Source organism: Vitis riparia, chromosome 4, assembly GCF_004353265.1.
Source record: "Vitis riparia cultivar Riparia Gloire de Montpellier isolate 1030 chromosome 4, EGFV_Vit.rip_1.0, whole genome shotgun sequence".
Taxonomy (NCBI): domain Eukaryota; kingdom Viridiplantae; phylum Streptophyta; class Magnoliopsida; order Vitales; family Vitaceae; genus Vitis; species Vitis riparia.
The window spans coordinates 23388855-23404792 of NC_048434.1; the positions used below are offsets into that span (position 1 = coordinate 23388855).

The window sequence follows — 15938 nt, forward strand, 5'->3', positions numbered from 1 at the left end:
CAGAAGTTAGTGGAGAAATATTGTTAATGGCACATGCAGATGTCAAGGAAGCTAGCAAAGAGGAGTAATGGTTTCTTGACTCAGGTTGTAGCAACCATATGTGTGGAAGAAGGAGCTTTTCTCTAGGATTGATGAGAGTTTCAGTACTTCTATAAATTTAGGAGACAATTCAAGCATGGTTGTGATAGGAAAATGAAATATACGAACGCTTGTGAATGGAATTGTATAGGTCATCATTGAGGTGTTTTATGTCTCGGGATTGAAGAATAATTTGTCAAGTGTGGGATAACTACAAGAGAAGGGGCTTGCAATTCTCATACAACATGGGAAAAGTAAGATTTATCATCCAAAGAGAGGATTACTCATGGAGACTACAATGTCCTCAAATATAATGTTTATCTTGCTTGCTCAAAAACTGTTAAAAGAAGAAGTTTGCTTTTCTTCTCTTACAGAGGATCAAGCTCGGTTTTAGCACCTTAGATATGGACATTTAAGCTTCAATGACTCGAAGACTCTTCAGCAAAAAAAAACTAGTGAATGGACTGTTTTTTTTTTTTAAGCTCCTTCGAAAATGTGTGAAGACTTCTTGGTAAGAAAACAACGAATAAATCCATTTCCAAAAGAGAGCACTTAGAGAGCTTCTCAGATTCTTCAACTGGTGCATGACGACATCTGTGGACCAATCAACCCTACTTCAAACAGCAAGAAAAGGTACATGATCACTTTCATTGATGATTTTAGTCTCAAAACTTGAGTTTATTTCTTAGTAGAGAAGTCAGAAGCTTTCATCACTTTCAAGAATTATGAGAGTCATGTTGAAAAAGAAACCGATTCATATATAAGACGCCTTCGCACTGATCGTGGAAGAGAATTCACATCACACGAGTTCACAAATTTTTGTAAGGAAAATGGCATATGTAGACAATTGACAACTGCATATACTCCACAACAAAATGGTGTTGTAGAGATAAAGAACCAAACTATTATGAATATGGTGTGAAGCATGCTTTCAAGAAGAAAATTTCCAAAAACTTTTTGGCCTGAAGCAATCAATTGGGTTGTCGATGTTCTGAATAGAAATCCAACTCTAGTAGTAAAAAACATGACTTCAGAAGAAGCTTGGAGTGGATCTAAACCATCAGTTGATCACTTTAGGGTGTTTGGTTGCATATCACATGTTCATATTCTTAATAGTAAGAGGACTAAGCTTGATGACAAGAGTGTGAGATGTGTTCTACTTGGAGTTAGTGAGGAGTTGAAGGCATATAAATTGTATGATCTAGTCTCTCAGAAGATGATAATAAGCAAAAATGTGAAGTTTGAAGAAGAAAACAATTGGGATTGGAACAAGAGTCATGAAGAAGCCATTATAGCTTATCTAAACTGGGGAGAAAGTGACAAAGAAGCAATCTCAGTTGATACCAATAGAGGAAATATTGAAGTTGATCACCATGACAATACAATGGAAAATATGGAGAATAATGATTCAGATTAGTTAAATGAAGAAAATCCATTTAATCCTAATGAAGAAAGAATCAGAAGGCCATTAGCTTGGATGAGAGATTAAGAAAGTGGAAAAGGTCTATCTAAGGAAGAAGACATTGCATACTAAGCTTTGTTTACCGACAATGATCCAGTCTCATTTGGTGATACTGTGAAAAGTATTAAATGGAGAAAAACATGGGAGTTGACATATTTACCTACTGAAGCAAAGAAAGTTGCAGTAAAATGGGTTTACATGAAAAGGCTCAATGAGAATGAAGAAGTGGATAAGTACAAGACCCGGTTGGTAGCAAAGGGTTACACTTAAGAACATGGGGTGGATTATACTAAGGTTTTTGCACCTGTAGCTCGTTTAGATACAATTCGAGTGGTGATTTCTCTTGAAGCTCTAAAGAAGTGGACAATCTACCCATTAGGCGTAAAGTTGGCCTTCTTACATGGTGAACTAAATGAAGAAGTCTTTGTCGAACAGCCTCTTGGTTATGAATATAAGGGCAATGATTAGAAGGTGTACAGACTGAAAAAGGCTTTGTATGGACTTGAACAAGCTCCACGAGCTTGGTATAGTCGTATAGAGTCCTATTTTATGAAGGAAGGATTTAAGAAATACCACTATGAACATACTTTGTTCATCAAGACTGGAAAATGAGGTAAGATCTTGATTGTATGTCTTTATGTGGATGATCTTATATTTATTGGGAATGATGAAATTATGTTCATTGAGTTTAAGAAATCCATGATGCTTGAGCTTGATATGACTAATCTTGGAAAAATGATATACTTTCTTGGCATTGAGGTGATGTAAAGATCAAATGGCATCTTTATTAGTCAAAAGAAATACACACAGGAGGTGTTGGAAAGGTTCAACATGGACAAGTGCAATCCAATTCACAACCCTATGGTTCTTGGATTCAAGCTTACGAAAAATGGAAATGGAGTGAGGATTGACAATACTTTCTATAGGAAGATTGTGGGAAGTCTTATGTATTTGACTGCCACTCGATCGGATGTTATGTTTGTGGTGAGTCTCATCAACAAATTCATGGACTGCCTTACCAAACTTCATTTGCAATTAGCAAAGAGGATACTAAGGTACTTAAAAGGTACCATTGATTTTGGTGTGTTCTACAAGAAGGGAGGAAATGAGGAACTGATTGCCTACACAAATAGTGATTATGTTAGGGATTTAAACGATAGGAAAAGCACTTCAGGTTATGTGTTTATGTTGGGCTCAGGAGCAATGTCTTGGTCCTCAAAGAAACAACCTATGGTCTCCTTGTCCACTACTGAACCTGAGTTTCTTGTTGCAACTTCATTTGCCTATCAAGCAATATGGTTAAGAAGGATATTGGAAGGTCTCAACCATGATCAACATGATTCTACAACAGTTTATTGTGATAACAATTGAACAATCAAGCTTTCTAAGAATCCAATGATGCATGGTCACTGCAAACACATTGATGTTCGTTTTCATTTCCTTCGTGAGCTTACAAAAGATGGAATTGTGGAGATGGTTCATTGTCATATGTAGGAGCAAGTTGCTAATATAATGACAAAACCTCTAAAGCTTGATGCATTCTTGAAAATACGTGATTTATTGGGTATTTGTTTGAATTTTGGAGTAAATTGATTGTTAAAGCATTCAATTTAAGGGAGGATGTTAAAGTATTTATTTTAGGTAGTTTGTTATTGATTTATTTGTATTCCTTATTGATGAGGGATGTGATGTTTAGTTTGATCTATTCTTTAGTCATAGACCATGTTCTAGGACTTTTAAATGTGGATTACTTTAAGTTCTATTTGAGTTATCTTTTTAAGGTTATTCATAAGTCAATAAGTTTTTTATTCAATAATAAGATTCCTTAACAGGAACATTGTGTATGATCATGATCCACTAGAAATATATATCTATATATATAAGATTATTATTTTATATCCGGTCCATGTTACTCCCCCATGATCCACTAGAAAGATATATCTATATATCTAAGATTATTATTTTATATCCGGTCAATGTTAGTCCCCCAGAAATGTCTTTTCCTTTCTTTAAATACAAAGTCCAATTTCCTCCCCAGTGATTTCAGCCTCTCTCCGTTCAACATCCCAATTTCTGATTTCTTTTTCTCACACTTTTAACTTCCCAATCTCTGATTTCTTGTCCCTCCTCTCTTTGTGATGAAACGAGGGCAACTCTTATTGGGAGAGAACCCGAGTGCTCAAAAGGTGGATCCAAACCATGGCAAAGATTGTGGTGGAGCCATGGGCTCCTCGGCATCAAGTACTTCCAAGGGATCCCGAGATTTATCCGATGGCTCTGAATCGTTTCGAAGGCTAGAGGTGGGTGTGCCAAACACCAACTCCTCACAGAAGAAGCTCTCTTGGTTGCGATCCCAAATTGTGGGTGGGGACGCAGAGTTCAGCTCCCCCTTTGGAGTCCGCAGGCTCACCTATGCTGATCATACTGCCTCAGGCCGGTGTCTACGCTACATCGAAAACTACATCAACGATAATGTTCTTTCCTTCTATGGTGAGTTGGAATGTGAACACATGAGAAATCATTGAGGAAATGATCATTATTCCTTTAAGGTCAAACACATATATTATGCCATTAGAGTAATATAATATGGAACTTTGTAACAACTTCAATCGTCTGAAAGCAGTAAAAAGCCGATGCATATAAAACTTACTGTATGGTTTGTACAGGGAACACTCATACCTGCGATAGTTTTGTGGGGAGCCGGACTACAAAAATGGTGCATGAAGCCACCAGGTACATCAGGAAGTGTCTAGGCGGTGGACAAGATGATGCACTCATGTTCTGCGGCTCAGGCACCACTGCGGCCATCAAACGGCTACAAGAGGTAATGGGGATCACTGTTCCATCCGTTCTGAGAGAGAAAGTATTGAAAACGCTAAGGAGCGAGGAAAGATGGGTTGTTTTTGTGGGGCCTTACGAGCACCACTCCAACCTCCTGTCATGGAGGCAAAGCCTAGCAGAAGTGGTGGAGATTGGTTTGGATGATGATGGCCTACTCGACATGGAAGCTCTAAGACTACAACTTGAATCTTATCGCCGCTCCAACCGCCCCTTGCTGGGTTCTTTCTCAGCTTGTAGTAATGTAACCGGAATATTTACAGACACCCGAGCGCTGGCTCAGCTTCTTCACCGATATGGAGGTTTTGTATGCTTTGATTTTGCTGCAAGGTATGCAAACTCCGTACCAACAGCTGTGGCCTTGTTATTGCATTTTTTTTGGTTGTTGATCTGATTTGTATTAAATATTTCTGTCCGAATCAGTGGTCCTTATGTAGAAATTGATATGAGATCGGGGGACATTGATGGCTACGATGCCATTTTTTTGAGTCCACACAAGTTTCTCGGCGGACCTGGGTCCCCGGGTATCCTTCTAATGAGCAAGGCGCTCTACCAACTCGGTTGTTCAGCTCCATCAACTTGTGGGGGTGGGATTGTTGATTTTGTCAATGGCTTTAACGAAAAGGTAGATTCTATCAGTTTTATTGTCCTTTACAATCATTCACCGCCCTCTTTCACTACAGAGTTATTGTCTGAATTTTCCATCAAAATTAAACGCAGGACACATTATATTTGGAGGACATAGAGGGAAGGGAAGATGTTGGAACTCCACCCATCATCCAGAAAGCCAGAGCAGCATTGGCCTTCTGGGTAAAGGAATATGTTGGCTACAACGTTATAGAAGAAGAGGAGAACAAGTACACTGAAACAGCACTGGAGAGGCTTCTACCAAATCCAAACATATGGGTTTTAGGAAATACAACCGCAAAGCGTCAAGCCATCCTGTCATTCCTTGTTTACTCCACCACAAATTCTGCCTCAGATGACATGAGTAGAGAGGAAACAAAGGAAAGGTTTTACATGTGGAGAGAGACGGGGAATAGAAGAGATAAACCTCTTCATGGACCTTTTGTTGCAAAGCTCCTCAACGACCTGTTTGGCATCCAAGCTCGAGGTGGGTGTGCTTGTGCCGGACCCTACGGTCACAGCTTGCTCAAGGTGGATGAGACCCAATCCCTTGCATTCCGATCCGCCATCCAAAAGGTAAATATCCCATTTCCTCCACAGGGTTATGTATAGTTTGATGCTAATTGCCTATGTTTACAGGGTTATTCAGGAATCAAACCTGGGTGGACGAGAATTAGCTTCCCCTACTACATGTCAAGCGTGGAGTTCGAGTTCATCCTAGGTGCACTGGAATTCATAGCTACTTACGGCCAGCGCTTCCTCCCTCTGTATCACTTCAACTGGAAAACAGGCAGCTGGAGCTTCAGGAAGAAGGCACTCAAAGGTACCTTGACTCTAGCACTCTCTCTCTTCAAGGCCATGTCAACATTTAGTTCAACCAGTGATGGATCAAGACTACACACCCATGCTGGCGATGAAGATATCGATGAAATAATCAGCAGATACACATCATATCTGGCAACTGCAAACAAAATCGCCAGTCTCCTTGAGAAGTTCCCTCCCCGTCGTAGAATTCCAGAAGACATAGATGCCAACCTCGTCACATTCAGAGTGTAGTCTTACCTTCAATTTCTAACTTGTAGCCTACTCAGACCAATATTTCATCATGTAACTGTTGTTGGATTTCAAGGGTATGGAAATAAAATACTAGCCCAAAAGACACAAAACAAATAACGGAATGAATAAAAGGAAAAAGTTATCGGTTGAGACGTGACAAGCACTGTCCTTAAAATAGATCCACCTTTCTTGAATACGAACTTGGTGCACTAGGGTACTGGTGGTCTACCTCTATGATTCAACAATCAGATTTCTCTTTAGCGAAATGTGTACAACTCGGGTTTTTGAATAAATTCATCCAAATAGATGTATGAAAATACTTTTTGAAAAACTTTCTAAAAAAATTCTCTGAAAAATTGATATTTATGTATAAAGAGGGGTGACTTGCTTTTATAGGTCACTAACATAGTCTTAATGGGAATTTACTTGTAATTAGAAGATGACACAAAATGGAAGGTGATTCTATTTATAAAAAGAATAAGACTTCACTAGCACAATCCTAATAGACTCTTTCCAAAAAAATATAACACTAATAAAATAAAATAAAAAATAATTTTCAATAGGACACTTCCCAAAAATATAAGACTAATAAACTAAAATAAAATAAATTAAAAATAACTTTCAAAAATAAAAATAAAAATTATTTACACTCTTCCTACCACTAGTATTCATTCAATTAATTTTGGGTTTGCCCTTCCGCCATACTCTTTCTCCTTGTATATAACAAATACTGGTGTTATTCATGAAAGTTTTACGTCAGGAATTGGAATGATATTCCTAGTACTAAGTTGAGAAACCCATTCCGATGAACGAGATTTGGGCACATTCTATATTTTGATTCTTGAAAGTAAGTAAAAAAAATGGAAGGAGTGAAAGAGTAAAATGGAAATCACGCATTAATTCCCACCCTAGGCTGGTAGGCTTGGAAATAGGATTGGACTAGAATTTTACAGCCCAAAGTGGGGTCAAAGGTCAAACAAATAATCAAGTCAAGAAAATGCGGCTAGCCAGCTTTGTCACCAATTAATCTATGTAGATAAAGCCAAATAAAAGAGACCTATTGACTAATCAGAAATTTAGTAACAATAATTCGACTAATAGAATTCTGAATCCACGTGGAAAACCATATACCATAAATCAATTAACTAATTTAGAATTTGATGTCTTATATGGAGTAACCAATTTGCTTTCCCTAAAGACCAATCTGTATGTGATGGATGTCGACTGGCCGAGGGCCATGCTCCCCTGTTCTCATCTTCATCATACTCTTCTTTGAGGCCCTTCCTTTGATATGCTGAAACTAACTGGCTCAACTTTCTTTATATCTTTTCAATAAATAAAAAAAGCTTTTTAAAAAAAGGACTAATTTCTATAACTATTATTGATTTCAAATTTCGTTGATTAGTATTCTTAAAAATTTACTTCATTCAAAAAAATTTATTTTTTAAGGTTTTGTTTGGTTCCCATAATGTTTGAAGGAAAATGTGAGGAAAAGAAAATAAAAATGAAAAGTAAAAAGAAAAAAAAAATGAAAAATAGATTTAAAGTTCATAAATTATTTTTAAATATTATTTCAAAAATTTTTCATTGATTCAATTCTTCTATATATAGATTAAATAATTTAAATATATACAAATTTATTAATAATTTTAATTATATTTAACTTTGTTTTTTCTTTCTCTAGTACTTTTTGATAACCAAATATAGCCTAAAGAGATTTTAAGTAAAGAATTTAATACATGTCTTTAATAATTCTCTAAAAACTAAATTTTACATATATATATATATATATATATATATATAGGGATGCTAGCTAATCCACTAAATTTGAAATTAATGATTATTTTTTATATTTACGCTAAACCTCAGATGATATGAATGATATTAACCTATGAAAATAATTACCATTTTCATTTTATGAATATTTTTGGCATGTTCCCATGATATATTTCCCAAAAGACAAAGTACCGTGTTAACTTGTTTCATTGAGATGCGATTATTTTCTCTTGTATAAATGAAATATACTAACAATTTTTATAAAATATATAAGAACTTTTAGGTTATATTTGATTGATGAGTCATAGTATGAAATAGGATAAAAAAAAAAAAGATAATATGTCATATTTCATGTTTGATTAAGAATGAGATAAAATAAGTTATCATATTAGTGATTATATCTTATATCGAATTAAATATTGGATATGATAAGTAATAAAAAAATATTATCCAAACTATTTTTTACATCCCCTTTATATAGGATATGATAATGTTAAGTTGAGATATAAAATATACATATCCCTTGTATCATAAATTTAATTGTTTTTTTCATTCATTTTTTTTATTTTTTATATTACTTATTTTACAAAAACAAAAAAATTAATTAATAAATTAAAATTATAGTTACAAAAAAGAAAAAAATTAAAAACAACACATATAAAATATAATGTAAAATAATACTAATGTATGCGAACCTTAATAAATTAATACTTGGTAAATTCATAACCTTGAGTAAATAATATTTTTTGAACTTGGGACCAACATACTAAATTAATAATTCAATAAATTTATAACATAGTACAATATAGTTTTGGATTCATTGCATCCAAAACATTTATCTTTTTGGATTTGGTTGCCCTACTTCATAAATTCTCAAAAGATTATGATAAAATCTACAACGATATTGCATCTTCAAAGTTCGTATGTTTCCCACATCACAAGGCGCCGTTTTTTATGTTATATTGAGTGGCAAAAAAAAAAAAGAAAGAAAGAAGATGGGTGGGCGGTGGACTAGCTACGCTCCACGGCGGCACGTACAGGGAACGCTCCCGCGAGGATGGGACAGAGCGCGGCGGGATGGGGTGGTGGGAGGAGGTGTTTAGTGGGGCCAACCTGGAAGCGGCTGTTTGTCACCTCTGATTGGATCACGTACGGTGTACCCATCGTATTTAAATTTTCAATAAACACCATGATGGGTTTTGACTTTTGAAGAAGTCAAAAAAATTTAATAAAATAATAGCAATATTTTTTTAAAAAAATTCCTTCATAAATTTTATAAAAAATTTGAATTATTCAAATAATAATTATTATTATCGAAAAGAAAGATTAAAAAAAAAAAACACCATGTTTGACTTTTTTTTTTGTCAATTTCTTTTTCCATATTATTTAAAATTTCAATAAACAATGGGTTTTGAAGAAGTCAAAAAAATTTAACAAAATAATAGCAATATTTTTTAAAAAATTTCAAGTGGTTGATAATGATGGGGGCAAGGGAGAGTTGACCAAGACATTGTTTGGCAACAAGAAGTTTTCTATCATCCATTTGTTTATCTAATCATCAAACATATCCTTCAAATAATGCCCCAATCATCCATGCTCGTTTGTTGGCGTGATCCTAATATTTCTTAGTACATAAGTTTACATTCTTGAAATATTGGTATTTAGCATACTTCCCCATGATCTATAAGGGAATTTTCTATTCGCCATCCTCATTACAACGAAAAGTCTTTCCTTATTTTCTTTATTTTATTTTTATTTTTTTTCCTTTTAAGTAGTATGTTGCAAGAAAATGCCTATAAAATAATCTTGTCTCATCCATATTGAAAACATTTTTTATTGCAAATTGATGTACTTTCTCCCTTATAGATGCTAACTTATTCTTCAAGCCCTCCATACCAATTCATTCGTTTTCCCCAAGATAATGATATGTTTTAATCTCATATATTGATCATTTGAAATGCTCAATCCAACTTTGAGAAAAATTGAAATGTCATAGCTTTCTCAAAAATTATATAAACTATTTTTGATAGATTTAACAACATATTATTTAATATTTGTTGAATAGATTTTCCTTAGTCACAAGACTATTAATTTATTAGGTTTAACTGTATGTATCATCTTTCATATATATATATATATATTATAGATTTAACAACATATAATTGTTAGGATAGAGCCCTTAAAAATATGATATAATATAATAAATTTAGAATTCATTATTTATTTAATGATGTTTCAGTTTCACTTTTATCTATCATTATTTCATGTATTATACTTTATGAGCATTTTTGTTTGTATCTTTTGCATTGTACGTGACTTAAATGCATTAGGAATTGCATAGAAGATCTAAATCATGGGTTCCTTGAAAATAGATAACTTGTTTACAATCGGTTCATGTAAGCAATCCATTAAAGGTTGTAGTACATCACCTCCTAATAGGATTGATGGTTGGTCTTAGCTATTGGGATAAGTTTCTCATAGTGAGTGCACTAGTGTGTATGGTTACACATTGGACAGGATTTATGGTGAGTCATGACTTAAGGCTATCAAGTAGTCATAACCTCACTAAGCTGCTTCATTATGTTGTCTCTCAACCTTGAGAAACTATTAAGTTTGTGCTAAAGTTAGCAATGACTTTGACTTACGAGTGAGATCGTAAGTTGATCATATATTCCTTATGAATTAGGTCATTGTTGATGGAAGCTGGTAGCAATAGGTATTCTTAATAGAGACATCATGATATCTCTTAGGATTGAGATAGTGTATCCCCTTGGGTGATCCTAAAGAGGCGTATTCATGAAAACTATGGTCATAATAGTTCTTTAAGTAGAACTTGATATAAGCTCTTCGAGAGTTAAGATACGTCAATTGAACACACAATAAGAGGATCTATAATTCAAGGATGGTAGAAGTAGTTTTAAAAGACTGATAACTTTCACCTTATTAAACTACGGACACCAATTCATGGGGAGACTAAACACAATGGATAGTAGGTCACAAACCCAAACACTGGGTGTCTCGTTGTTATTTACATAGGATACTGGAGTTCGGTTTATTCTCTATAGTGGGATGTTGAATCAACTTTAGAATTAGATTTTAAGGGAGCCAGTATTCATGTGAGTCCCTATGGTCCCCGCTCTAAGATCATATACTTTATTGGCATGGATTATGAAGGTTGGATTGGCTCTAGGTTCACTTTGTGCGTAAAGGCGTTTTGGTAATTATGCAAGGTTGCATAAGGGTAAGTGAACAAGGTTTTTGGATTTGGCTAATTGATTCATTAGTAGGCCCTATTGGGTTAATTAATCAATTAAAACTCATTTTGGGTTAGATTAAGTGACTCAAACTCATGTGGACTCAAGTCACTTAAGATCACTTAGGAACCTTTCCATAGTTTTTGTCCTCCACCATATTTTCCTCTCCACCAGAAGTGTATCAAGATCAAGGTTCGAGTCATTAGACGAAAGATCATGCATGGTGTTTACGAGATCTACTACGACTTTAGAGTTATTTACATCAATTAGAATCAATTCGAGAACATCTGAATCAAGGTTTGTGGTTTTATTCTCTAGATTTATATTTTCTATGGTATTCTTATTGTTTTCAATACTTGTTTATTCGTTGCAATAGATTTAGAGAGTTTATGATAAATTTGCATGCACTCTACACAATCCAGGACATGAGAACTAAGTAATATGAGGTTTTCAACTACAATATGTTTTATTTAAATTTTTTAATTTTTTTAATCTTGAATATTTATTATTAAAAAGGAAATAAAAAATTACTTATATAATGATAAATTGTAAAAGAATTTTTAAATTTTCATATATTTTGTAGTAGCAATTGGAATGCATTATGAATTTTATTGTAAATAAATATCAAATATTAAAGTAGGATATGTTTTTCATTTCATTCTCTTCCTAATACAAATCAACATGACTAGATATAACAAATCACATTTTACATAATATTTAAGAATATCATATCTCACTGTAAATATTTTGGTTAGTTTCCTCTTTAAATGCTTTGGTAATTTATTTTAAAAATAATTTTCCAAACACCCTTGTTTCTATAAACACTAGAAAAATATTTTTTGTTCTTTAATTTTAAAATAGTTTTTTAAAAAATAAATTACAGAAAACATGACCAAACAGCCTTTAAAATCTTCAAAATAATAACAATTTTTAAAAATAATTTCCTACATTACTATTATTATTTTTTTACTTTAAAAAAAAAATCAATTGATACCTTTAAGTCCCTCAAATGTTAATTACCTCCCTTCATGCAGCATCTAGGTGCTAATGCAACTTTTAGACTACACTTTTGAAACCGTTATAGATAATTGTAACGAGTATTTACAAAATCATAATTGGAAATTCCAGTCCAAACTAGAAGAGTTGTATTGTTAATCTCATCCGGCCCCAGAATTTGTACAGAAGGCAAGCGATGAAAGAATAATATCAAGAATTACATTCCAAAAGTAACTTGGTTTGAAGGGTTTTTTTTGGTAACTTCTTTCGAAAACAGTTTTTTATTCTTTAAAATAAAAAATCAGGTGTTTTTTATTTTTCATTCTTAAGAAAAAAATAAAGTGTTGTTAAAAAATAATTTTTAATTGTTTTCTGTTGTCCCGTTTTTTAAGTATTTTTAAAAAAATAATTATGCAAACATATAAATAATTAAGAATAAAATACTTACATATAAAAATTATTTTTAAAATATATTTAAAAATATTAAAAACATGTTTAAAATATTTGAAGTTTCCAAATATACTTTTATTTTATAAAACATCATATAATAGTTTTCAAAAACTGTTTTTTAAAACTATTTTAAAAAATAATTACTAATCACTACCAAAGTTTCCCTTCCATTCAAAGTTTTTATTCTAAAAACTTTACTTGAATAAAATTCTTATAAATTATTTTCCATTATGATATTATTTTTTCTATTCGTAAGTTGCTTTTATACGTTTTGTTTTTTCAAAATGGAAAATTGTCTGTGAAAAGTGGCATAGATGGAGATAATGTTTTTCTTAATATTTGAAAACCTTTTGATGATCAAAATTCTTTATTTTAGTTAATCAAAGTTTGAAAATAATAATAATAATAATAATAATAAAAAGCTTTTAAGAAAATTAATCTTTAGAGATATTTTAGTAAATGGTATTTCCTAATATCTCTCTAGGTCTCCTTCATCTTTGAGGTCTACAAAATTAGACTTGACAAGTTGAGAAGTTTTTTGTGTTGGCAGTCGTTGATTTAGTGGAGAACTTGCTGGTGTCTGTCCTGTAACGGTTTCCAATGTTTCATAATTTGTATAATTGATTTTTGGGTTGTGGAATTGTTGGGAATCACCTTTGGGTCTAAGAAAAGCATTTTTGTTGATTATACTTCTAATTAACCATCATGCCTAATGGTGCTTTGATTCCTAACAAGCTCATACATTTATCAATCAAATTTGGGAACTGCAAACTACACCCTCCTACTCATCATGATAGGGTTGGAAGAGGACATACATCTCAACCTCCTCACATTCAGAGAGTGGTTTCCATTCAAAATTCCTAACTTGTCTTCTTTTCAACCAGATTCCATCATCCAATACACTGCTCATTCAATCATTTGTTTGTCCTTTCCTATACATTTAATTTTCAGCTTTCAATATAATGTAAAATAAGGTTTTTCAGTTATCTTACCTTGTGAGATACTCAAAATTCCGATTGGTTATTTCATTGACCAATTTTCTTGTCTTAAATCATGAATGGAACTACAAAAGAACCATTATTTTTCATAACATAAGCATCTTGACCTTCGTTTTCACGAAACAAAATAAAAATTCAAGAGAATGGATTTTTGTTTTTTTTTTCAAAAAGAATAATTATAGGGTCTGTTTGGTTGCTGTTTTTGAAAACTATTTTGGAAAACAATTTTTAAGAACAATTTTTTATGTTTTCAGAAAAAAAAAAAAAAAAAAAAAAAAGTTTTTGGGAACTGAATTTTGGAAAATGGTTTTTGTTTTAAAAAAAAAAAAACATGTTTGGTTGAGTTAATAAAAAAAGTTTTTTAGAACAAATAAAACAAAAAACATGCTTAAAAGTTGTTTTTTTTTTTCCAATTAATAAAGTGTTTTCTTCAAATAACTTGATATTATAAATTTATAAATAATTTTTATATACACAATTCATTTAAATTAAAAAAAAATATTTCATTTTAAAATTTTTACATCAGTTGACAACTAATTATTGAGGTTAATCCATAATTTTAAAAAACATGAGAAAAAAGTTTTAAAAAGAATTAATTTAATTTTTACAACTAATTTTCACCCAACAAACTTGTAAATAGAATATATAGCACATGAAAATAAATGCAAATATGTTGATTTGAGATGTAGAAAAAAGAATGCAAAGAAACCATCAAAATAAGTTTTAGTTTTCATATAAACAAAAAAAAAAATTCTAAATTTTATTTTTAGTAATTAATCTAAATATAATTTTTATTTGGATGATTGAAATCAAAGCAACCACATTGTTATTTTAATAAATTTGCTTTGGTCAATAATTATTTACAATGACACTTTGTTCATTATTGTTTGAGTTATAAGTAAGGTGAAGTTTGAAAATGGTCACTTTCCAAGGGATTCCGGCTGAAGATGGTGTTATATTTGTGAAGTTTGAAGTTTGAAGATGTTTTGACCAATATATTTTACCAACCAATATGCTTTGACCAATATATTTTTTCTTTATGTATGAATTTTATTTTACCAACCATTTTATCCATACAAATGACCCTCACATTCCTTTCGTTCCAATCTTGAGAAAAGTCTTTACCCAATACTGTCTTCTTATTTACATATTACTACCCTCACTCTCTCTCATCTCTCATCTTCTTCAAAACTGAAAAAAAAAAAAATCACCTGCAAAACCCTCTCAATAAATATGAACTTCTCATCAACTCGTTTTCTTTTTCTTTTATGTCCTTAAGCAAAATTTTTGTTTTTCTTGAACAAAACTGAGAAATAGGAAAAATCAAGAATTTTTTTTTTCTTTCTCGTTCCCCACTTTCCTCAGCATTCAAATGGGAAAAATCAAAAAACTAAAAACACATGATAAAAAATAAAAATAAAAAATAAACTCAGATCTCATTCGAATAACATAATTGAGAAACAATTTCATTCCAAACAAAAATAGATTTCAAAACAAACAAAATAGCTTGTACAATACCCAAATCTAACATTTTTCTCAACAAATGTTACCAAAATAAGCCTATTTTACTAGATCTACCAAAAATAACTTCAACATATGCAAAAATAAAAGGAAAGCACAAATATGTTGGTGTAGTTGCCTTCGTTTCGTGCTACTGGAGATGCCGCTACTGTGCTGGAGAAGAGGAAATGTGAGAACGGAGAGAAAAAAACACGAAGAACAATTGTTCTCTTATGGCTTTTTTTTGTTCTGTAAATAATAAAAAAACGGAGAAAACAACTTTTATTTTGTTATCTAAAAAATGTCATTTTGAGAACATTGAGAACAAGAAAAACAAAAACAACTTTCTCAACCAAACAAGTTTTTAGTATTTTTTTTGTTTTCAAGAACGGAAAATGGTTCTTAAAAACACCAACCAAATAGCCCATATTCTGTCTTTGTTTTAAAGGAGAGAACAAAACGTGTTCTTCTCTTTCAGGTTTTTCAAGGAGAGACTCTTCTTACATAGAGAGAATCTTCTTCTTTCTGGTAGTTTTAAAACTCTCGGAAGCTATTCCCCCTCTCAGGTCGGGTCAGGTAGGGTCAATAGGGCACCCTAACCCAACTCCAACAGTATATAATAAAACACCATTGCTACAACAGGAACAATCCACAAGGCTCCTAGGCCTTCCAAAGAGCAGAATGTTTTCTAACACTAGTACTAGTATTTTTGGGCCAAAAGTAGGGTCCTTTAGCATACGAAATATGCTATTTTAAACTTCAAATGTTGCAGTCTAGCCTAACAAATAAATAACAAAGCAAAAAAAAAGCGGCTATAATTTGAACAAAATTAATATTTTGTTTAGATAAATACTTGGGGACAAAATTAATACGTGCTCCAATCCATATAGAGAAAGCCAAAAA

General features: G+C 32.3%; 2 protein-coding genes across 2 annotated transcripts; both read left to right on the forward strand.

Moving 5' to 3' along the window:
• Positions 1–2371: 2371 nt before the first annotated feature.
• LOC117913354 (secreted RxLR effector protein 161-like) lies at positions 2372–2911 on the forward strand. Its single transcript, XM_034828294.1, has one exon. It carries the CDS (start codon positions 2372–2374, stop codon positions 2909–2911), a length of 540 nt encoding a protein of 179 aa, XP_034684185.1.
• A 681-nt stretch (positions 2912–3592) lies between these two features.
• On the forward strand, positions 3593–6327 carry LOC117912422. The gene is made up of 5 exons (XM_034826995.1): positions 3593–4030; positions 4207–4708; positions 4802–5003; positions 5099–5581; positions 5645–6327. The coding sequence occupies exons 1-5, from the start codon at positions 3679–3681 to the stop codon at positions 6059–6061; spliced, it is 1956 nt and encodes a 651-aa protein (XP_034682886.1). The 5' UTR covers positions 3593–3678; the 3' UTR covers positions 6062–6327.
• The last annotated feature ends 9611 nt before the right edge of the window (positions 6328–15938 follow it).